Genomic DNA, 23,235 nt, shown 5'->3' on the forward strand with positions numbered 1-23,235 from the left:
CGTAGCGCACGATAGAGGTATCGGGAGAAAAGGAGAGAAGAGAAATGTCTATTCAGCAGAAAAAAAGAGAAATGGAAATGCGGGAGTGTGAAAAAATCGAGTTGTACAGAAGCCAAAATTAAGTCCACAAAATCTACCAAAGAGCTTTGGTACAGACACATCCTCCAGTAGAGACCAGCAAGGTAATCTGGTAACTGATGCAGATAGTGTGCTAAGGATATGAAAAGAGCATTTTTCCAAACTGTTGGTATCCAATAGTAGCGAATCGACGAAGATACCACAGATCCAATCCCAGAAGATGGTATTGAATGTATACCACCCGGCCAAGATGAGGTAATGACAGCAATAAACCGGTTGAAGAATAAAAAGGCAGCAGGAGCTGATTACCTACTAGCCGAGCTGTTTAAAACCGGAGGCAACACGCTGATAAGGTGTATGCATCAGCTAGTTAGCTCCATCTGGCAGGAAGAACACGTACCCGACGATTGGAACCCAAGCATCCTGTGTCCCGTCCATAAGAAAGGAGACTTTATGCTCCAACTATTGGGGCATAAGTCTTCTCCCTATCGCCTACAAGATAGTGTCAGGGATATTGTGCGAACGACTAAAGCCCATGGTCAACGAAATAATTGGACCATACCAAAGCGGCTTTAGACCTGGCAAGTCCACCATTGACCAGATATTTACCCTGCGGCAAATCCTGAAGAAGACCCAAGAGATGCAGATCGACACCTACCACCTTTTTGTCGATTATAAAACAGCCTTCGGCAGCCAGCTACGTTCATACCTTTGTCTGAATTTGGTATCCCCGCAAAGCTCATTCGGCTTTGTAAAATTACTCTGACACAAGATCTTCAGTTAAAATAGGAAAGAACCTCTCCGAAGAGTTTTGTACCAAAAGAGGCAAGAAGACAGCCTTTCGTGTGATCTTTTCAACATCCTGCTAGAGAGGCAAACCTCAAAAGAAGTGCCACAATCTACACCAATAGCCACATGTTACTTGCTTATGCTGATGATATAGACATCATGGGACGATCAGTAAAATAAGTAACCGATACCTTTTTGAAGGTCGAAGGAGAATCTGCTAAAGTGGGTCTGGCTGTTAACAGTGAGAAGACCCAGCTGATGGTGTCGACGCGCAATGTGTCCATTGAGATCGGACTTCGTATACCTCGGCACCTCCGTAAACACAACAAACGACATCAGTTGTGAAATAAAAAGAATAATTGTATTGGCCTACAGATGCTACTTTGGCTTAAGTAAGCACTTTAAAAACAAAGCCACAACTCGTGAAACAAAAATAACGCTTTACAAAACACTGATACTACCCATGCTGATGTATGGTTCCGAAGCCTGGGTACTTGCGCAAGCAGATAAGGCAGTGCTTGACGTGTTTGAGAGAAAAATTCTTCGAAAGATCTACTGGCCGATCTGGTAAATACCAACATCGTATGAACCACGAGCTGTATCTGCTATACAACGACATCAATATAGTTAAACGTATCGAGATGCAGTGATTGCGTTGGCTAGGCCATATAATAAGAACGAGCGATGATGAACCCACTAAAAAGGCGTATAAATTCGAGCCACATGGCGATGCACGCAGAATTGGCAGGCCAAAGAATATATGGTGCAAACAAGTGGATGAAGAGATGACAAGGCGCGGTATTCCAAAAAGCGGAGCACTAAACAAAGAGAATTGGAGATCTTTTGTTAGTTCGGTCTATGGAACAAATGTTCTGTAATGGGCCAGCTAAGTAAGTAAGTAAGTCAGGAATCTGAACCCATTGTGCAATATAGAACTTTCTTTGTTCCACTCACAAATAAATTATGTATGTACATATATGGATATTGGATTGAAATTGATCTAATTTCATTGTCATTATGTACTTCTAGATAGTATTCGCATGGCTATGAATGTGTGCTACATGTTTCTTATCTCATTTAACTGGAGTCATTGTATGCTGTGATAACTCCAAAACTGCAAACTAATTCTTACCTTGCTTCGAATCCACAAAAAACATTCAAAATTTACCAAAGTTGCTACTACATTTGCGATAAGAAAACTTTTCAAGACTGGCTGAACATGTCAATTTGATTAGAGTTTTTTTAGGCGTCTGCAGCGTCTTTATCGTAGGTAGAGAATATGAATATTTTTATGAGATGGAAAGTTTGTGTTTGGCATCGAAACAAACTAGGCCATAAGTTAAGTGTTACGGAAAATAACGTTCATAATAATAATAAGAGAAGTGAAAGAAATAATGTTTAATAACTTGGTTAACATTTTCCTTAAAACATTGGTCATTCTAACGATATCGGCCTCATGGGCAATTGAATTTCCCGAATGTGAAAATGTTTCTGAACCGGATACATTTGTTGCCAGCTATCGCAGTTGTTCGAAATATGTTTTTTGCAGTGACGAGGAGTTGTCATTTGAGGGCGAATGTTTGGGCGGCAATTATTTCAATCAGGTCCAAGGTATTTGTGATGATCCGGAAAATGTTGATTGTGACATTGTGCCCGGTGAAGATGTTTCGAGTATTTTCGATGATAAATTTCAAAAATCGGATATTGAAAACGAAGAAGGAAACGAGAATGATAATGGTAGTGATGATGATGACGAGGTGGTAGAAGAGGTAATGGATAGTGGTGAGAATGACGACGACGAAGGTGAAGAGGAAATTACAGATAATTCAAATGCTCAAGATCATGAAGCCGTTACTATTTATGAGGTGCCAGAAGCTATTAGATGCTCACGTTTATCTTCCAATACCGTTCGCCATATACCGCATCGTGAATCATGCTCGGCATTCTTTACCTGTTACAATGGCATGGTTATACCGATGTTGTGTCCACGAAATTTATTCTTCAATCCCGCAACAGAAAAATGTGAACCACAAATGCCAATCAATTGCAAGGTAAATATTTGTTTATTTTAAAATTTACAAGAATGAAATTATCAGCTGGTTTGTAGGATAGAAATTTATATCTTCGGAAAATGACAGTAAAGAAAAGTAGACCTAAATATCTGATGAGCCGATCAACCATCGGTCATGCCAATAAAATCTTGCTTCTCACAATTTGTAGCCATATTGGAAGGGAGGTATCAGATACAACTCTGTAAATAGGAATATAATCGTAAATTTTTTTTGGTATTACAACAAGTAACAAATAATCAATCAATCGGATCTGCCGAGAGCCATATACGCTTAGGCTATGACTGCACAAAAAACAATAAAAGGAATGGTGGACCTTAACATACTACCAAAAAAATCCCTAAAAATAAATAGCATTTTCCTAGGTTACAAAATAGGTTTTCAAAGTTTTATCGAAATCACATTTTAAAATCAGTGCTAACTGTAGCTCAAAAACTAGTTAACCAATTGCCAAACAAGTTTGTAGAGTTATTAAGGACATCAAAATTTTATTATTGCCCGTTTTACGACCAGAAAACTTCAGTTTTTTAAGACCAAAAATTGAACTGTTGACTATTTTGATCCGCCAGTTCAGTAAAAAAATATTTACAATAAAATCGACCAATGAAGGACCAGATCTTTATGTCCTATATGAGCCCACAAAATTTTATGCCGATCGGTTACTTAGTTTTCGAGCTAGAGTCGGCACCGTAAAACGCTTTTACAAAAAAAGGTTTTCGTGGGCGGCCATTTGCCATAAAACCACATAATATTTATAAAAAAAAAAACAGTAAGGAAAGAATCATGGTCGTGTGGGGCCGATGATAATGATGTTATAGCATATATGAAGTATGGACATTCTCCTGAAAATTTTTTACCATCAACAGCGAATACAAGTTGCTTTAATAAAAATCGAAGTGATCCGAGAGCAGGTCTTAATGTGAACTTATCCGAAAATTTGTGTGGGAAGTATCCGAACGGGTGGACAAATATAGTCCGCATTCTACCTGATCTATATCTGGTGGATATATTAGGATGTGTAAAGTATGGACCAAACCGGCCACTCTCATCAAGAGTTATCGTACGTAAAATTTTTCCGAAAATTGGGTGAGGTACCTGAAGGAGTGGACCTATATAGCTTATCTTCGAACTTAAACTAAGTTTGGATAAAATATTACGATGGCCAAATTTTTTACCGAAATGGCAAATATATTCGAGAGTTTCAGGCTATTTCCCCAAGAAGTATGAACTTGCCACTGCTGAAATTTGTACCGTCGTAAAGGGGTTGGGTGCAAGTTGTTACAACAAAAACCAAAGCGATTCGAGAGCAGGTCTTAAGCTGAACTTTTCCCAAATTTTGTGTGGGAGGTACCCGAAGGAGTGGACCAATTGATTCCATATTGGAACCTCATTTAAGTCTGGTAGAAATGCCACCACGCGAAAATCGGTAACTTATCGTGCGCACAAAATTTCCGAACATTTTCGAACTTTTGTGGAAGGAGTGGACCGATATAACCAATCTTTGAACTTTACCTAAATCTGGACAAAATATTACGAAAGCCAAATTTTTGGTCCGAATCGGTTGATCATAAATGCTGAGGGTATAAAACTATTTACCAGGTAATCTAAAGCAATAATCTTATGAAAATTAGACGACCTTTAAAACAACTATTTCCGAAAATTTTTCCATATTTACATTAGGCAATTTTCTTTGCGGCAATTATCAGATTGAAGGTGAGAAAGGTGAGGCATATGGTAACCCTTTGCCTCTCTAGACCCCTTCTCGCCAACAAACTGACAATTGCCACAAGGAAAATTGCCTAATGTAAATATGGACTTTTATGGATAAAATTAATAGTTTTGGATGGTAATTTGATAAAATTTTAGTACAAAAGTTGACAGAAATAAAAAAATTAAATTTGATAAAAAAAATTCTTATTATTTCGTAGAGTAGATGTTTTGATTACGGGACAAGGGAGACTTCTCTCATATCAATGAGTGCACCCCGAAGTCTCCCTTGTCCCGTATGGGATGTTGTGGAACAATGTTTTTTTTTTTTGTTTGTTTTTAGATGTTTTGATTGTCACCTTGGCTCTTGTTTTCCGTTAATTGGACATCTCTTCCGAAGCGAAATATGTAAAAACTTTCTGCCCAAACCTGCAACCTTCTGAGATACAGTGCTGGACATATCAATGGAAACTTTTTTTAGAAAACTAAATATAATAATTTTTGACTAAGTACATTTATTCCTTTGTCAAATATACCTGCATATTTAATTTTATGCAAACATATGCAGGTATATCTAGCTAAGGAATAAATTAATTTAGTCAAAAATTATTATATATAGTTTTCTGAAAAAAGTTTCCATTGATATGTCCAGCACTGTATATCCAAATTTTAATGAATTGTGAAAAAACTATACCTTTTCTTTCATTTTAATATAAAAGGATTTTACCTAGGTTAAAGAATTTTTGTACAAGTAATTATGAGGGCACAGGAATGATTAATTCAAATTTAGTTCCATGTCGATTCAGATTTGGATGTAGCCCTAACTTATATCTTTTAAAGATTTTGCAATAACTCGGCCAATTTTAATTCAATATGCAATATTTGCTTAGGCCCCTGATCAGTTTTAACATATGTATCTTACACCGACTTTGCTATAAATCGGCCAATTTTTAAGGAATAGACTTCAACGCATAAAGGTCCATAAATCTTTCGAAATATATTTCTCTCGAACACAACAAGTTCGCCTCATCTGTTTTCGCAAGTACCCATGCTTCAGATCCTTATATAAGTACGTGCAGTATCAGTAGAGTGGAAGTTTGGTTTGACGACAGGTGGATTTGCATTTGAACTGTCTACTTTGACAAAAGAAGCATCTGTTGGCCAATATTAATATTCTCTTGATTTTAAAACTGATCTAATTAGTTTTATTTATCGTTGTGCCGATGTAAATAAAGGCATTTACTACCCCAAAATTTTCGCAGCTGATCCGAGTATACTGGACATGTTGATACCATAAAAAAATCGTCTTATCGTCGTTGACCGCAAGACCCACTTTGCCCGACTCTTTTTCAATTTATTTCAAAGCTGATTATTACGGCTCACCTTAGTCGACCTATTACTTCAATATCATCTGTGTGGACCAGTAACATTATCAGGGCAATCATGAATACAAATTCCGTGCGGAATTTTTTCCCTTTCCCCAATTTTAAAGTTTTTATTTCCATATTTATGTCCAAAAAGGAATATTTTTTCGATTCGGCGAGAATATTCCATAATTGAGTGATTCTACTAGTTTTCAACATTTTAAAATATTGATTTTAAGAAGAATATCACTTTTTAAAATTATTTTACGTGCCCAAAATTCCGAGGGAAATATTCATGATTGCCCTGTATGTCTTTATTGTATATAGTGCTATTTTTATCTCTGATCGTAAATATATTCGAACCCCGTATGACCTTTTCCCAGGAGCATGTTAAATATGCCACACGATGTACTATCACCTTGTCTGAAACCTCGTTTTGTTTTAAAAGGCTCTGAGGAGTTCATCCCGCATAATCGTATTAGGTTTGCAGGGATGTCAAACTCCGACTTTGCTTGATACACCTTTGATCCAATTGACAGTCGAAGTTGGACTTATAGTCGACTAACAGGTGTTATGTGTCGATCTGTCTGTCATGGGTCTTCTCGAGTATTTGGCGCAATGTGAAGATTTGGTCAATTGCTGATTTACCAGGTCTAACACAGCATTGGTATGACCCGTTTATTTTATTGACCATAGATTTTAGACGTTCACACAGTTCGCTCTTCTTCTCAACCACCCTTTTATAACGAACTGTGTTGAGCGATTCTTAGCTAATGTCAGTTTAAGCTTGTGCACCAACACGCCTGCCTTTTCCCAAGATAATTGAAATTGTCTATCCGTTCGATGGCAAACATCTTCAATGCTAGAAGAACTCGCTTCATAACCACCCGTAATAATCGTAGTGTTTGAAATATTCATTCCTGATTCGACTGAACGAGATTCATCTTTAATGAAGTCTATATTTTCCTGCAGGTGGAGTCGATATTTTCCTAACTAGACATACGCCATCAGCATATTCCAAGTCTTCATGTTGATTCCAAGCCTGCCATTAAGTGCTGAACGAGGAAAAAATGTGCCTCATCGAAATAATAGCTTTAGACCCCAAGTATGTTTGGACGAAATGTGTTTCAGACAATTTGGAGTTGATTTAGCCATGTCCGTCCGTCTGTCTGTCTGGCTAGTGCACACGATAACTCTCGAACGGGTGAACCGATTTGGTCCAAAATTTGGCTTTCGCAATATTTTGTCCAAACTTAGTTTAAGTTCCAAGATGGGTTATATCGGTCCAATCCTTCCGGTACCTCTCCCACAAAAGTTCGAAAATGTTCGGAAATTTTGTACGCAAGATAACTCTTTAAGGAAGTAACCGATTTGGTCCATACTTTGCACATGGTGAAATTTCTACCAGACTTATATGAAGTTCCAATCGGTCCACTACTTCGGGTACCTCCCACACAAAATTTCGGAAGAGTTCAGTTTAGGGCCTGTTCTAGAATCGCTTTGGTTTGTAATTACTGACCCTATACGACGGTACAAGTCCATACTTCCTGAGAAAATAGCCTGAAAGGGGCAAAAATCCCTCTGACGCCGTGTGCGTTGGTTGGAGCGCAAAACAACTCTCGAACGGATTTGCAGATTCGGTCCAAAATTTGGCCATCGTAATATTTTGTCCAAACTTAGTTTAAGTTTGAAGATAAGTCATATCGGTCCACTTCTTCAAGTACCTCCCCCACAAAAGTTAAACATATTTCGGAAAAATCATCCGCACAATAACTCCTTAAGGAAGTAACCGATTTGGTCCATACCTTACACATTGTAATATATCTACCAAATATATATCAGGTTCGAATATAGACTATATTTATCCACTCCTTCGGGTACCTCCTACACAAAATTTTGGATGAATTCACTTTAAGGCCTGCTTTCGAATCACTTTGAGTTTTGTTGAAGCAACTTGCATTCGCGGACTTCATTACGACAGTAAAGGTTTTTTTAGGGACAAGTTCATACTTCTTGAGAAAACAGACGAAAAGTTGTTAAAATACCCCTATGGCACCATATGTCGTGGCTGGAGAGCTTTAACCGAATGCTGCGTTCGTCCACATATTGGATATTGTAATATTAGATGAAATTCGAAGTTGGAAAATATTCGCTAAAGTGATACGCGCGATTTCTCATAGACGTAGCAACCGATTTGGTCCAAGCTTTGCATCACTTATTATTGTCGAAACATAGTTTATGTTCAAATTTGGAGTATCTCCCACACAAGTGTTCAACATTTTTGTGTGGTTCGAGGATTTTTTGGAAATTTTTACCGAAGGGTTTCTTAGTGGCCCTGTTTACAGCGATATTATATTCTTCGTAGGCTAGTGTGATAAAAAAAGCCCCATCTATCGATATCCCCGCAATTTTTTAGCTTTAATACTATCCATACTTTTGTCGGTTCATACGCCCAAAATTTTGAAAGCCCCCCTAAATACATTAGTGTTTTTTTCTTGGAAAAAAAGGTATTTAAATCCGGTATATCTCTGTCGGCAAAGCCGACTGATACTTTTTACTTGTCTATTATAAAGTTCTAGGCATCTGAAGTAAATATAAATGGTTTTGATTAAATTTTTTGCGGAATATTTTGTCGTTCTAGGATCTTCCGTAAAGAGGCCCTAATAGTGTTATCAGAAGCTTTAATGACATATAAAAATGCTTAGTATACGGTGTGTTTCGGTAACAGGAAATGTATTATAGGTTAAAGTTTTCTTTATTGCAGGTTTTAATTGCCTTTGATCCATATGTATGCCCATTCATATATCTTACTATACTAATTATTTTCTTCATTACTTTCAGCAACGTTATTCGGTACGTTTAAATTGTCGCAAAGGAGTCTACGATTATATGCCGCATCCCAGTAAATGTGAATATTATTACTATTGCCTCAATGGCTTTCTAATGATACTCCGTTGTCCATACGACTTTGTTTGGCATTATGAGCGTCGAACATGCGTTCACAAATCTTTGGCGAAATGTTATACGGAATCCTCAATAGTTATGGGTCTGCAACAACAACTTCCTGTTGTCTATAGAAGTCCTAATCAAGCTGTGAAATATATGTAATTTTTTATAAATTGAAAACAATTAAATAAATAAACAAATTTTGAATATGTACAATAGAAATTTAATTAAGATTTAATTAAGATTTGTTATTTGAGTTACTATTCATCATATCTCGAATATGTAAACGTCGAGGGAGTTTGGACTTACCAGCAAACAATGATATCGCTTTAATCAGCATCATATATTCGATAAAAATTTAGAAGTGATTCTCTAACAGCCCTAAAACTGCACTTATATAAATCATTTGTGGGCAGGTACGCGAGGGACAAAACCTATCTCCGAACGATATCTATAAAGATTGGATCAATTACTCCCTTTCAGAATTATCGTGCACACGAGCTCTTTAGTATTAAGGCAGATGGTATAATATACATGACACAACATCCCTACAACCTGAATTTTGAACTGATATACATAAATGCAGTCTAAGTATCTATCCTGTAGTTAACATAATTTTGTTTCCAGAACCTGCAATAATCTACAAATTTTTACAACAATAAAATTTTTTTCTAATTTGGAAACATTAGTAGATCCTTGCAGTTTTGGAACAGACCAATATACTGTACCATACGTTTCTCCTTCAATTACTTTTTTCGGCCAATGTCGGTCACCGAGCAGTTAAAATGTTCACAATTGTTGCGGGGAATGTAGAACGAAATAAATGTGATTTTTTATGTGTAAAGAACTGGCAGCGTTTTTTTCTTGGGTGGTGTAGGCTGCGGCCGGCAAAGAAAAAAATTGAGCGAACCGGATATATGAAACGGCCGGCTCATACGTAGAGATAGCCAGTGATGCCACTGATAAAACCAATTATTGCAGACACGTAACGTAATTTTCCCGAAAGCAAATACAACCCTACAGGGAACTATAGGGGTCTGTAGTTGCGGACAAAATGAAAACCACTAAATGTCGGAAAATGCGCGAAAATGTGGAAAAGTGCTGCTGCTTGCGGCCCTATAAAAGGCATAACGGCGAAAAATAGCACTTTTAATCGCCATTGAGTTTTCGTAAAGAAACCATTGTTTCTTTTATAGTCGTCAAACGAAAAAAAAAAAAAAAACAAAATCCCATTGCCAATGAAAAAAGTGGAAAGTTTCAAATACATATATAAAGAACTAAGCAAAGCTTTTATTTTATTTATTGTGTTTTGGTTGGTTGTGTTAAATATATTTATTCTTTTGTGCGTGCAACCCTATGTAAGTAATGTAAAGAGTGCTTATACGGTAGATAGATGCTTCAATGTTTGTCTCTTTGTTGCTCCTTAAAGATATCGCCAAGTTCAGGGATAACCGCAGCCAAAACAAAGAGAATACTGACTCCTCCAGGTACTGGCGTGGAGGAAGTCAGGGGAATTTTTACGCCAAGATCTTTTAATCTTATGCCGATATTCGAACTCAAATTGCTAATTGGATTTTTGGATCCCGAGTAATCGGAGTGCCAGTTGGGCCATAAAACTATCTGGTGACGCAAACAATATAAAAACCTGAAATGAAAACAGACATTCTATAAGTATCCGGATTTGAGGTAATAGAAGTAATAATAGATACGTACCTACCATAAATTACTGTGCGGCCGCCAAACCGCTGTTACACTCTGGCGAGAAAAGCGCATGAGCGCCTAGGTGATGACCATGTCAACCTGAAATAAAAGAAAAAAAAAATACAATTCATTAATACTTATGCTAAAGTTACCTAAAGACTAAATAATTGGTGTTAGTAAGTTAAGTTGTGATTGTTAGTAGTTAGTATATTAGTATATAAGCTTAATTTTTTTCTGTGAGGATTTTTTAACACCTGCAAATTGGATAAGTGAGTAGGGTTACCCCCAAGAATACGAAGGGAATAATTGCCGAGGTTTATTTTTATATATGGACTATATGATAACGTCCAGTAAAACCCACTAACCGAGCTCGTTTAGGAAGGTATATTTCTTTGTCTATAAATTGGCCAGATTTGGCGTTAATAGTATCCTTATTCGTATTGGTTGGTAGTCTTAATTATTGTTCTCACGTTATAGAAACATTCAGGGTTAAAATTTCAGTTCTTGACATTGTTGATTATGTTTTAATTGTTAGGTTTAAGTCGTTTAATTATGATAATAAAAGAAATTTATGTTTGACTGTGTGGATTAATATGAATTGCTAAGGTTTTTATTTGTGAGAGAGGACTCTGGGATGTAAGTTGCTAGGGAGGTAAGTGTTCGTGGATTATGGGGCCCTTTAAAATATACGCGTGAGGATAAAAAGGGTCAAGGTTGGGAGGGCTGAGTGTGGGAACACTAGTCACCAAGTTCCCCGGTCATGTGCGTATGGTGTGTTGTTGTTTTATGTTGTGTTTGTCCTGTCTTAGTAATTTGTACCTTTGGATTGTTAGACCCCTAGGACTTTTGGTGGAAAGGGTTGAGAACCCCCTGAAAGAAATTGCCACGACTGAGCGAGTCAGATCGCCACCAGAGGGCCGCTTTAGGCTGGTTCATAACAATATGGCGCCCAATTTCTAAAACATTTTTGTCCTATCGTCCCTAAATGTGAAGTGCAATACAACACCAGCACGAGTTCTGCGCAAAACTTCAGCGCTAAAAAACCAAAAGTGGCGAGGACATGAAAATATACTGTGTAATAACACCGAAACACAGAACAATAGACAATAGGGTGTAATAGCTTAAACTGGAATATCGCCTTCCCTAATAGCTAACTAATATTGTATCCACATATTTGAAACAAATCTGTGATTAAAGTGCAATATATAGTTTAGATAATTAGGATAGTAGGATATTTTAGTCCATACAAAAGGGTCTAGTTCAATAGCTCTTGTTCGTTAATTGTAACAAAGATTGTATTGTTTCATGACCTGTGTTTTTTTATGTTTCATAGTTGTTTTTGTTCGTAGAGTTGCAATAGACTAGGTATAGAAGGAGGTGAATGTGCAGTATCTGTTTTGACAAAAGCTGTCAAAGGCTGTACTGTACAATAGTATCCTTAAAACACGATCTTTTATTTCGAAACGAAAAACGAATTAAATGTCGTGTGAATATACTTAAAGATTCAATGTCCTAAATGTAGTGTTCTAAATCCGTCTTATCAATACGCCATGACAGCCTTGTAAGGACACCTAAAAACAAGAAAATTTTTCTGCCGAAATTTAAACCACACACTTAAACCCTACTGGCAGCTGAAAACACATCCAAGATCCTCTCATATATGTTATGTGTAGTGAATTGAAAACTAGTTTTGTGTTGAGATAACTATATCTAATTATTTTTAAACTAATAAATAATTAATTTTTTTTGTACTGTTAACTGATCTAGAGTAGTCGAATATTGACATAACTAACTTATTGCAGACTAACTAATTGTAACTCTTGTTAAGTAGTAAAATAAGTTCAAAGTATTCCACTATTTTACGCCTAAAAAAAAAAAAAAAAAAAAAAAATATATAATAAAATCACCAATAATAAACTTTAAGAGAATAATATAAAATTTCTCATGAGCGCCAAAGCCGCAAATAGGAGAAATAGAAGCAAAAGAAATCGATCCTTAACTTTTGATCTGAGCAGAACTTCTATTTCGTCCCCAGTACCAAAGCAAAAGAAAGAGCCAACAGGTTCAAAAATGGGAAAAGCTAAAACCAATAACGACCCCTCAGTTAGGGACCTATCGGGGTCCATCCTTAATACCAATCCTAGCACTAGCGCTGCCGCCAGAATAACACAAAATATTTTACCAACCACTAATCCAATTAGCCACCAAATTAATATTCCGCAAACCGCAAATCCGACTAATCCTATTTACCACCAAAGTAATATTCCGCAATTACCAAATCAGCCTGAGGCAAGTAATCAACCAGTTGAGGTTGACAACTTGGTGCGTGGTTTAGTTCACCAAAGCCTGAACCACGCTCAAGCAAACATGCAAAACATGGTACAGCAAAGCGTAGCCAAAGAATTGGAAAAGGTATATGGCGTCATAAATAAGTTGAGTGAAGCAATATCAAAAATATCAATAGATGCGCGTAGGGATCCACCACTAAATCCTACACAATCATCTCCCAACTATAACACTATGCCTCAGATTTTCCCCACTAATACTGAAAGTAGCATAAACATGAATCGTGGTAATCCAATCATACCATCGTATATGCAGACTTCGAGCCAGGGGATCAGGGTAGAAAAATTTGGGTTGAATTTTTCAGGTAGACCCAATAGTCTTTCGGTGGAAGATTTTGTGTACAGATTGGAGTACTTCCAACGCCATTATAGGTTGCAATGGGGGGACATTCTAAACGAATTCCATCTCTTAGTATCAGGTCCAGCCTATGACTGGTTCTGGTTACAGCAAAAAAATGATAATATTGCAGATTGGGATTCGTTAAAGCATGGACTACTGGAGAGGTTTAAAGTTAGGCGCACCTGTTTCGAGCAGATGCGAGACTTATTGGAAAGAAAACAACAACCAGGGGAATCAATAGAAGCCTTCTTTCATGACATCAATTTGATGAGGGCAAGACTGGAAAAGTCGGTGGCAGAATATGAAATTATTTCTTTGGTAAAGAAGAACCTACAGAAAAATATTTCCAGCATAGTGTATTCCATGCCAGTCTCGTCTCTCGAACAGCTTAGAGTGGAGTGCCTTGAAGTTGAACGTACGTTTTTCCGCAGGGATAAAGCCCCAGTACCACCACCTTTCGGTAGCAGACCATTTAAAATAAATTCTATACAAGAAGAGGATCTTATAGCCAATAGTCCCATAGTCGAGGAAGGCGACGACGTAATAGATGTAGCCGCCATGAATACCACGATAAAATGTTGGAACTGTCAAGTCCCTGGGCATGTTTTTCGGGACTGCACCGCATCCCAAAGGAATAGGTTTTGTTTCAAATGCGGAAAACCGAACACAATCACCCCGAAGTGTGCTGATTGTAGAACGGGAAACGGGAGGGCGAACATGGTTACAGCGGGGAACCATCGTTCCACCGAACAACCCGCCAATCTGAATCCTCAAACAACTTAGCAAAGATCATAAACCAAGAACAGGAATTTCCTAAAATACGTCACTATCTACCCATAAACATAAGAGAAGAACATTACCAAAAAATTAAAGCCAGAATTTTCGAGGAAAAGATTCCGGAAACTAGCGAATCCCTAGGAACCTTTCCGAGTATCGACGAAAACCCGAATATACCAACCAAGAAGTTTAACAAAATATTAAAATTAAGAAAAAAACAAAAGGAACACAAAATAATAAAAAAATCGGTGGCAGAAGCGATATCAAAATTCCAACAGGATAAAGATCCCAGACCCTATGCGACTGTGAGTATCGGAGGAAAGGCCATTAAGGGTCTCCTAGATTCCGGTGCTACCGTCAGCATATTAGGGAAACACTGTCGTGAGATTGTAGAAGAATTAGGTTTAGAAATCAGTCCCTATATTTCGAACGTCAGCACAGCTTCTGGGCAGATGCATCGAATTCTAGGAAAAGTAAGACTCGATGTGGAATACAATGATAAAATCCACAACATGACTTTATTTCTTTGTCCCGATTTAGAGCAGGACTTATATCTGGGGGCAGACTTTTGGAAAATTTACGAGATAGCGCCACACATATTTCCATTGGAACAAATTGATATAAGTTTACAAAGGAAAATGCACAGTGTTTCCGACAACGAAAATGAAAATATGCACGTCCTAACTGTGGATCAACGAATGAAACTAGAGGAAGTTATAAAAAGTTTCCCTACTTTCGAAGAGAAAGGGCTGGGGTGCACAAAGCTAGAAAAACACTCCATAAAATTGGTAGAAGGTGCGAATCCAGTGAAGGATAGGCATTACCCTCTCTCACCTGCGGTCCAAGAAATTGTTTATAAGGAAATAGATAATATGATTGCTCTAAACGTCATTGAAGAAAGTGACTCGGCGTGGAGCAATCGTACGACAGTCGTTAGAAAACCAGGTAAAAATAGATTTTGCTTAGACGCAAGAAAACTGAATGCTTTGACCGTCAAAGACGCTTATCCCCTGCAGAACATAGACGGTATCTTGAGCCGCATAGACCAAACCCATTATATAAGTAGCGTCGACCTGAAACATGCCTTCTGGCAGATTGAACTGGAGGATGAATCAAAACCATATACAGCCTTTACTGTTCCAGGTCGACCACTATACCAATTCCGGGTAATGCCGTTTGGTCTATGTAATGCGGCTCAAAGACTCTGCAGGTTAATGGATAAGGTGATACCGGGAAGGCTGAAGTCAAACGTATTCATTTATCTGGACGACTTACTAATTATTGCAAACGATTTCGAGAATCATATTAAGCTACTGAGGGAAGTCGCCGAATGTCTGCAAAAAGCCAACCTGACAATTGGACTAAAAAAATCACTCTTCTGTTTCAAGGAACTAAAATATCTAGGATTTATAATTGGCAATGGCTGCCTCAAAACAGATCCGGAGAAACTCAACGCTATACTAAAAATCCCTGTACCAAAATCCCCGAGGGAAGTCCGAAGCTTCCTCGGCACTGCCGGATGGTACAGGAGATTCATCCGAGATTTTGCGTCCATATCCGCAGCCTTAACTGATACTCTGAGAAAAGGACAGAAATTCAAGATGACATCGTCGGCCTTAGAATCCTTTGAAACCCTCAAGCAAGCACTGACGTCAGCACCTGTCCTCAAACATCCCGACTTTCGCAGAGAATTTTATGTGCAATGCGACGCATCGGAGTACGGGATAGGTGCTGTTTTATTTCAGAAAAATGATGTGGGCGAAGAAAATCCTATTGCATTCTTCTCACAAAAGTTGAATCCCTGTCAAAGGAACTACACGGTAACGGAAAAAGAATGCCTAGCAGCGGTATTAGCGGTGAAAAGATTCCGGCCCTACATTGAGCTTATGAAATTTACCATCATAACGGACCACGCGAGCCTAAAATGGCTAATGTCCCTCAAGGATTTAAGTGGTAGACTGGCACGTTGGTCCTTACAACTACAGACCTACGATTTCTCGATCGAACATCGGAAGGGATCTGAAAACGTGGTGGCAGACACCTTATCCCGGATGCCTGCTGATTCCAGTTTGATTGTAGAGGAAATGAACACGGATAATGAATTATTGGATTTTGAAACAACTGCCTTTGAGAGCGAAGAGTATGTAGATCTCCGAGAGACCATACTCAAAAATAAAGAAGCCTTGCCAGATTTGAGAGTAGAGGATGGTAAAATTTATAAACGGATGCCGAACGTGGATCTAGAGTTAGTTGAATTCGAATGGAAGTTGTGGATTCCAACTGATATAACTTATGTCCTTATAGAGAAGGCCCACAACTACAACAATACCGTTCATGAAGGCGTAAATAAAACACTAACACGATTAAGAACACTATACTACTGGCCTAAAATGACCTCCCAAGTCAGGCAATATGTAAGAAATTGCGATATTTGTAAGGAAACAAAATCATCGAACCAACACCTGAACCCTACTATAGGCTCCGAAGTTATTACCGAAAGACCCTTCCAAAAATTGTACGTGGATTTCCTTGGAAAGTATCCACGATCAAAAAAAGGCAATGCATACATTTTTATCGTGGTGGACCATTTCTCCAAATTTACCTTTTTGAAGGCCATGAAGGAGGCAACCGCTCAGAATGTTGTCCATTTCCTAGAGAACCATATATTTCATAATTTTGGCGTCCCGGAGACCATACATAGCGACAACGGGAAGCAGTTTGTATCAAAAACATTCGAGGAAATGATAAAAAACTATAGAATACAACATATAACAACTGCCTACTACGCTCCCCAGTCCAACGCTTCAGAGCGGGTAAATCAATCCGTACTCGCGGCAATAAGAACCTATGTAGGAAGCGACCACCGCGATTGGGACCTATTTTTACCAGAAATAGAGCAAGCCCTACGAACCGCCGTGCATTCTGCCACTGGAGTAAACCCCTTCTTTGCCCTATTTGGGTATAATATGTTTACCAGTGGCACAGATTATAAACTAGCTAAAAGATTAAAATCCCTTACTGACCACCAAATTCAGCAGCTAAGTAAAAATGATAAGTTAGAAATTATGCGTGAAAAGATAAGAAACAATATGCACCAGGCTTATGAAAACAGCGCAAAAAGGTATAACCAGAGAGCACGCCGAGTGAATTTTCTCCCGGGACAAGAAGTCTTCAGGAGAAATCATGTCTTGTCCGATTTCAAAAATAATATCAATGCGAAATTTTCTAAAAAGTTTCTCAAATGTAGAATCGTTCGGCCAATCGGCAATAACATGTACGAACTAGAAACCCTACAGGGGAGACCGTTGGGAAATTTCCACGCCAAGGATATAAAAGTGTAATGAGTGCAATAATTCTGTGATTTAGTAATGTAGGTGCAATATAGGTTTAAAAAAATGTATGTTTGTGAACGTCCATTTTTTTTTATTTTGCCTTTTTGCAGTTAATTATTATGAACAATTATTGTTTTTGTTATATATTTTATATTTGTCACTAAGAGAACGCCGGAGGACGAAAATCCCTACAAGTTGAATAATTGAAAAGAAAAAAAAAATTCTATGCCAACATATAGAAGTGTAACCAGTGCAATAATTTTGTGATATAATATACAGGTGCAATTTAGGTTAAAAAAATGTATGTCTGTGTGCGTCCATTTTTTTGCCTTTTGCATTTGATTATTATTAACAATTATTCACAACTTTATTTCTTTATATTGACTAGGATCAAAATGGCTTGTCCAGCCGGTGAACTCCTTCTGTACATGTGTGCTTGAAAAGTGCGAGCAAAGCATTCAATCTACAACCGAAATCTTTAGATTTTCCTCTAAAAATGAATGAAATTAATTTTTATTCTCTTCACAAACACAATGGTCTGGTTTTTCAAAATTACTATTTGACTATTTTTGAAAATAAACCGTATTCCTCGGATTGACTGGCGTTAACTTTTGGAAATCAAAATTATTTTGATTTTCCGCAATACATAAAACTCACTCACTCTTAAAAATTTACACATACTACTACAAATATTGATCTCATAATTTGATAGGGTGTGACCTGTTTTAGAAATAAACCTGATGCCCGGCTTTTGAGATGTCAGGGTGTGGGAGTTCCCCACGTTGGGTTCCTAAAGGGATGAATAGACGTAGACCGAACAAAATCAAACCACAAAATTCACAAAGAACTCAGAAGAATGTTGCTGGTAGATAAGGTTGGATAAAATGGTAATAACTATGAAACCTTTCTGCAGTCATCAATACTAAACCCCAACAACAGCCTAAAATGTTCAGGTCCTTGATAAGTCCAACATAATATCGGGATGTCCGCCTGCCAAATAAAACTTTTCGGGAGACTGAGGTTCTAAATCCTTAAACAAATTTCCACGTAATCCAAACAAGGTTTATTTTTTTACACTGCCATATAATCAACAGTAATAAATTTATTTTTCACTTTAAGGGAGAACAATTTAGTCACAAAAAAATATCTGTATATGTTGGCCAATATAGATATCATAAAAGAAACAAATAAAGCATGCAAAATAAATAATACAAAAGAAGGAAAATGGTGGCGGAAAATACGTCATTTATATTGTCTAATTCTTTTTTGTCGCGTGGGAAGATACTCAGGATTGATTTAGGGGCGAGTGCTTCTCTCTCAATAATTACGAGGTTAGGGTAGAATGTGTAGGTAAATGTAAACGTACCATAATAATCAACAACCACGGAAATTCCACTACTGGACATAAGATTAATGTCACAAATTATTCTACACTCAATCGTCATTCAAAACGATTCCATATGCACTGTAGGTTTATCACTATTGCACGCAATTCTTCACACCACCATAATCCTGTTGGATGTCTAATATTGATATGCATTGAAAATTTTAAACTCACCTCAATAGTTATGACCTTTTTTTTTGCGTTGATTTCCTCCAAATGATACAGGTGCACGTATAAAATTTATGGTGAATGCAGATAAATGGTGTGGGTATGCAATTCCATGTTATTCCATTGAAAATGTATTAGCATGCATCACCTAAGAAATTACAGAAATGAATTAGTGAAATTAAAATAAAAATGAAAACTATTCAAATAAAAATTTTATATTCAAAAAAAAAAAAAAAAAAAAAAAAGCAGCATCCAAATTCTTCACAACACGAAAATTCAATTATAATTCAGTTCATGCTACAACATGAATGTTCGTAAGAAAGTAAAATACAGAATTGACCTATAAAAATTCCACTACCTAACAGTGGAAATGATTATAATCAAGCACGTTCACAACAACACGTAAAATATGTAAAGTATCGAACACCATATATGCCAGTAAAGATCTATTTGATCAGCGAATTTGTGTCACAGGCGCTTACGTTACCACTTCGATATCATATCAAGCACTTTTTACTTTACTCGTACGTGTATTTGCTCTTATTGAAAATATTTCCTTGGATCATATTTTGTGAAGGTATAGACCCTAATAATCTGCACACTGATGAAAAACCTCGTAAGCAGTGAGTCACCCCATCATATTTTTTTGTGAAAACACCTTCATTTGGAATTTAACATGGCACATTCTCACTTATAAAACACACACATCACTAGCCATAAAAATGCAAACACCTACTCACCAGTATTACGTGGGAATCATTTTGCGTCCTTGAACGGAAAAAAGGTCATACATCATCCATCCAATATCCATTGAATATGGAGAACAGGGTTCATATGCAAAAAAATCGCCAACATGTGCAACTTATGGAGTTGAGGGAAACGTTAACAAAGACTATAAACCAGGTACCTGCAAGCAAATAAAAAAACCCCCTGGCTTTGTTAAAAAAATATGCTACATGAATAAACAAACAGATTGGTACCTGTTCCATGTATTGGGTATAGATCGCTCCATGTCTTCCACTCTCTTTCTTTAGTATACAGGGCATAGGTGGTTTAGGATTGGCAATGTAGGCTCATCAAATCAGACCAACAATCATAATTTTTCCGGAAAACAAAACTTTTGCCAATGTCTTGTTTTGCCATAACCCGAACAAAATAGGGAAAATTTTAACGGCAAATAGAACAAAAAGTCCCCATTCCTGGAAAAGAAGAAATATGGACGTTATTGGTTGCTAAAATTGAATAACATAAGTTGCGAAATTACTTACCATCATCTGTCCAAATGAATACATCTTTCTTCAGCCAGTCATTGTGAATGAAACACACCATTCAACTGAGCCCACATACACATGTACAACTTAATGGGTGGGAAGAAATTCTGCCATCAGTTGAAAGCCGCAGCCAGGCAATGGAGTGAGACAACACTCTAGCTGTCTACCTGTTACATACATATGTAGGTACGTCGGCGCGGGTACCAAAACGACGTTGACATTTTTTTGTTGGTGTGTACTCACAACCATATGTGTAACAAACTGCAACCACGAATCTGTCCCAATGGAGAAGAACACGTTTTTCTGTAAACGAAAGAAAATTCTTAATTATTCCATGCGGCGAAAGATGTTTTCGCGTACTTACCTATCCTTCCGTTAGTCATACTGGTAGAATCTTTAACGATTGCATCCATCCCTAATGGTAGTATCCAGAATGCAAACAGTACGTAACATCTCCCAAAGTTGGTTGTCCACCTGGATACTTGTCCGGGAACATTACAACCCATCCCCGAATGGGACCTCTTGTGTAAAGCTCGACAAAACAATTTGTAAGCGGATACAAAAAAAAAAATCGCCGACATATTCCACATAGTTAGTTGAGGGAAACTTTGAGAGCGACTAGGATACGGAAACCTGCAAGAGATAATGGGAAATATTATACATGCTACATTAATTAACAGGGAACCATACCGGCACCAATGTGGGGTATATGTCCTTCCACTCTATCCATTTAGTTCAAAGGCAGTAGGTAGTGGATCAATTATGGTAGGTGGCCTAAAGATTATAGTCCATATCGTAGTTCGAGCATCATCGGAGTAATATGAAAAACAAGGAACGACAAACAATGAAGCAGGGCCTCATTCCTGGTAAAGAAAAAAGGGACAACGTTATGGATTACTATAAATTGGACAACATGAAAGACGAATTGTACTCACCAATATCTTCTAGTAAAATGAATAATCGCAACGACGACGCCTTTCTGTAAACCGGTCTGAGTGAATGAAACATTCCATTCAGCTGTGCACCTACACAGGCATAAACTTATGTGTGTTTTAAGAAATACTACCATCATATGCATACAGTGGAGTGAGACAACACTTGAACTGTAACGGTGTCTACCCGTATACATATGTATGTACATTGGTGAGTGTGCGAAAACACGCTACGAATATTCTGGTGCGTACGCACAAACATACATATGTACATACAAACAGCAACCACGAGTTTTTTTTTAGGAAGATGGGATTTTTTTGCCTGTAATTGAAAAGAAAATAATATTAATTATTTTATGCAGAAAATAACTTTTTCTAATGACTTACCAATGAAAGGCTTCCCAAGGTGACTCCTTCTATACGTTCTGCTGGCAAAACCTCGTGGGCCACCACTTGTGGCAAATCCTGTAGGCAAATTTATAAGCGTTGAATTAATAAACCCCGCACATCACCATTTTCATCGATTTTCGCGAAAACGGTGAAGTTTTGTTGCGGGGAATGTAGAACGAAATAAATGTGATTTTTTATGTGTAAAGAACTGGCAGCGTTTTTTTCTTGGGTGGTGTAGGCTGCGGCCGGCAAAGAAAAAAATTGAGCGAACCGGATATATGAAACGGCCGGCTCATACGTAGAGATAGCCAGTGATGCCACTGATAAAACCAATTATTGCAGACACGTAACGTAATTTTCCCGAAAGCAAATACAACCCTACAGGGAACTATAGGGGTCTGTAGTTGCGGACAAAATGAAAACCACTAAATGTCGGAAAATGCGCGAAAATGTGGAAAAGTGCTGCTGCTTGCGGCCCTATAAAAGGCATAACGGCGAAAAATAGCACTTTTAATCGCCATTGAGTTTTCGTAAAGAAACCATTGTTTCTTTTATAGTCGTCAAACGAAAAAAAAAAAAAAAACAAAATCCCATTGCCAATGAAAAAAGTGGAAAGTTTCAAATACATATATAAAGAACTAAGCAAAGCTTTTATTTTATTTATTGTGTTTTGGTTGGTTGTGTTAAATATATTTATTCTTTTGTGCGTGCAACCCTATGTAAGTAATGTAAAGAGTGCTTATACGGTAGATAGATGCTTCAATGTTTGTCTCTTTGTTGCTCCTTAAAGATATCGCCAAGTTCAGGGATAACCGCAGCCAAAACAAAGAGAATACTGACTCCTCCAGGTACTGGCGTGGAGGAAGTCAGGGGAATTTTTACGCCAAGATCTTTTAATCTTATGCCGATATTCGAACTCAAATTGCTAATTGGATTTTTGGATCCCGAGTAATCGGAGTGCCAGTTGGGCCATAAAACTATCTGGTGACGCAAACAATATAAAAACCTGAAATGAAAACAGACATTCTATAAGTATCCGGATTTGAGGTAATAGAAGTAATAATAGATACGTACCTACCATAAATTACTGTGCGGCCGCCAAACCGCTGTTACACTCTGGCGAGAAAAGCGCATGAGCGCCTAGGTGATGACCATGTCAACCTGAAATAAAAGAAAAAAAAAATACAATTCATTAATACTTATGCTAAAGTTACCTAAAGACTAAATAATTGGTGTTAGTAAGTTAAGTTGTGATTGTTAGTAGTTAGTATATTAGTATATAAGCTTAATTTTTTTCTGTGAGGATTTTTTAACACCTGCAAATTGGATAAGTGAGTAGGGTTACCCCCAAGAATACGAAGGGAATAATTGCCGAGGTTTATTTTTATATATGGACTATATGATAACGTCCAGTAAAACCCACTAACCGAGCTCGTTTAGGAAGGTATATTTCTTTGTCTATAAATTGGCCAGATTTGGCGTTAATAGTATCCTTATTCGTATTGGTTGGTAGTCTTAATTATTGTTCTCACGTTATAGAAACATTCAGGGTTAAAATTTCAGTTCTTGACATTGTTGATTATGTTTTAATTGTTAGGTTTAAGTCGTTTAATTATGATAATAAAAGAAATTTATGTTTGAC

General features: G+C 37.4%; 1 protein-coding gene and 1 long non-coding RNA gene across 2 annotated transcripts; one reads left to right on the forward strand and one right to left on the reverse strand.

The window, feature by feature from the left end:
• The first annotated feature begins 2,261 nt into the window (after nucleotides 1-2,261).
• On the forward strand, nucleotides 2,262-9,158 carry LOC141392704 (uncharacterized). The gene is made up of 2 exons (XM_073965590.1): nucleotides 2,262-2,918; nucleotides 8,849-9,158. Exons 1-2 carry the CDS (start codon nucleotides 2,262-2,264, stop codon nucleotides 9,113-9,115), a joined length of 924 nt encoding a protein of 307 aa, XP_073821691.1. The 3' UTR covers nucleotides 9,116-9,158.
• Nucleotides 9,159-10,208: 1,050 nt separating this feature from the next.
• LOC141389942 (uncharacterized) lies at nucleotides 10,209-22,804 on the reverse strand. The gene is made up of 11 exons (XR_012409233.1): nucleotides 22,668-22,804; nucleotides 21,591-22,599; nucleotides 21,207-21,525; nucleotides 20,962-21,134; nucleotides 20,636-20,904; nucleotides 20,269-20,574; nucleotides 19,981-20,199; nucleotides 19,741-19,907; nucleotides 19,007-19,148; nucleotides 10,667-10,753; nucleotides 10,209-10,598 (listed from the first exon to the last, which is right to left on the reverse strand). It is a non-coding gene; the product is annotated as an uncharacterized lncRNA (long non-coding RNA).
• Between the last annotated feature and the right edge of the window lie 431 nt (nucleotides 22,805-23,235).

The sequence above is a fragment of the Musca autumnalis genome, unplaced genomic scaffold (genome assembly GCF_047663935.1).
Source record: "Musca autumnalis isolate F117 unplaced genomic scaffold, ASM4766393v1 scaffold_1, whole genome shotgun sequence".
NCBI classification, from domain to species: Eukaryota; Metazoa; Arthropoda; class Insecta; order Diptera; family Muscidae; genus Musca; species Musca autumnalis.

Bases quoted from the DNA above. Each gene is read 5' to 3' on its own strand.
- LOC141392704 (XM_073965590.1), top strand. From the start codon at position 2,262: ATGTTTAATAACTTGGTTAACATTTTCCTTAAAACATTGGTCATTCTA. The intron at 2,919-8,848 runs GTAAATATTTGT...CATTACTTTCAG, and splicing joins AAATGCCAATCAATTGCAAG to CAACGTTATTCGGTACGTTT.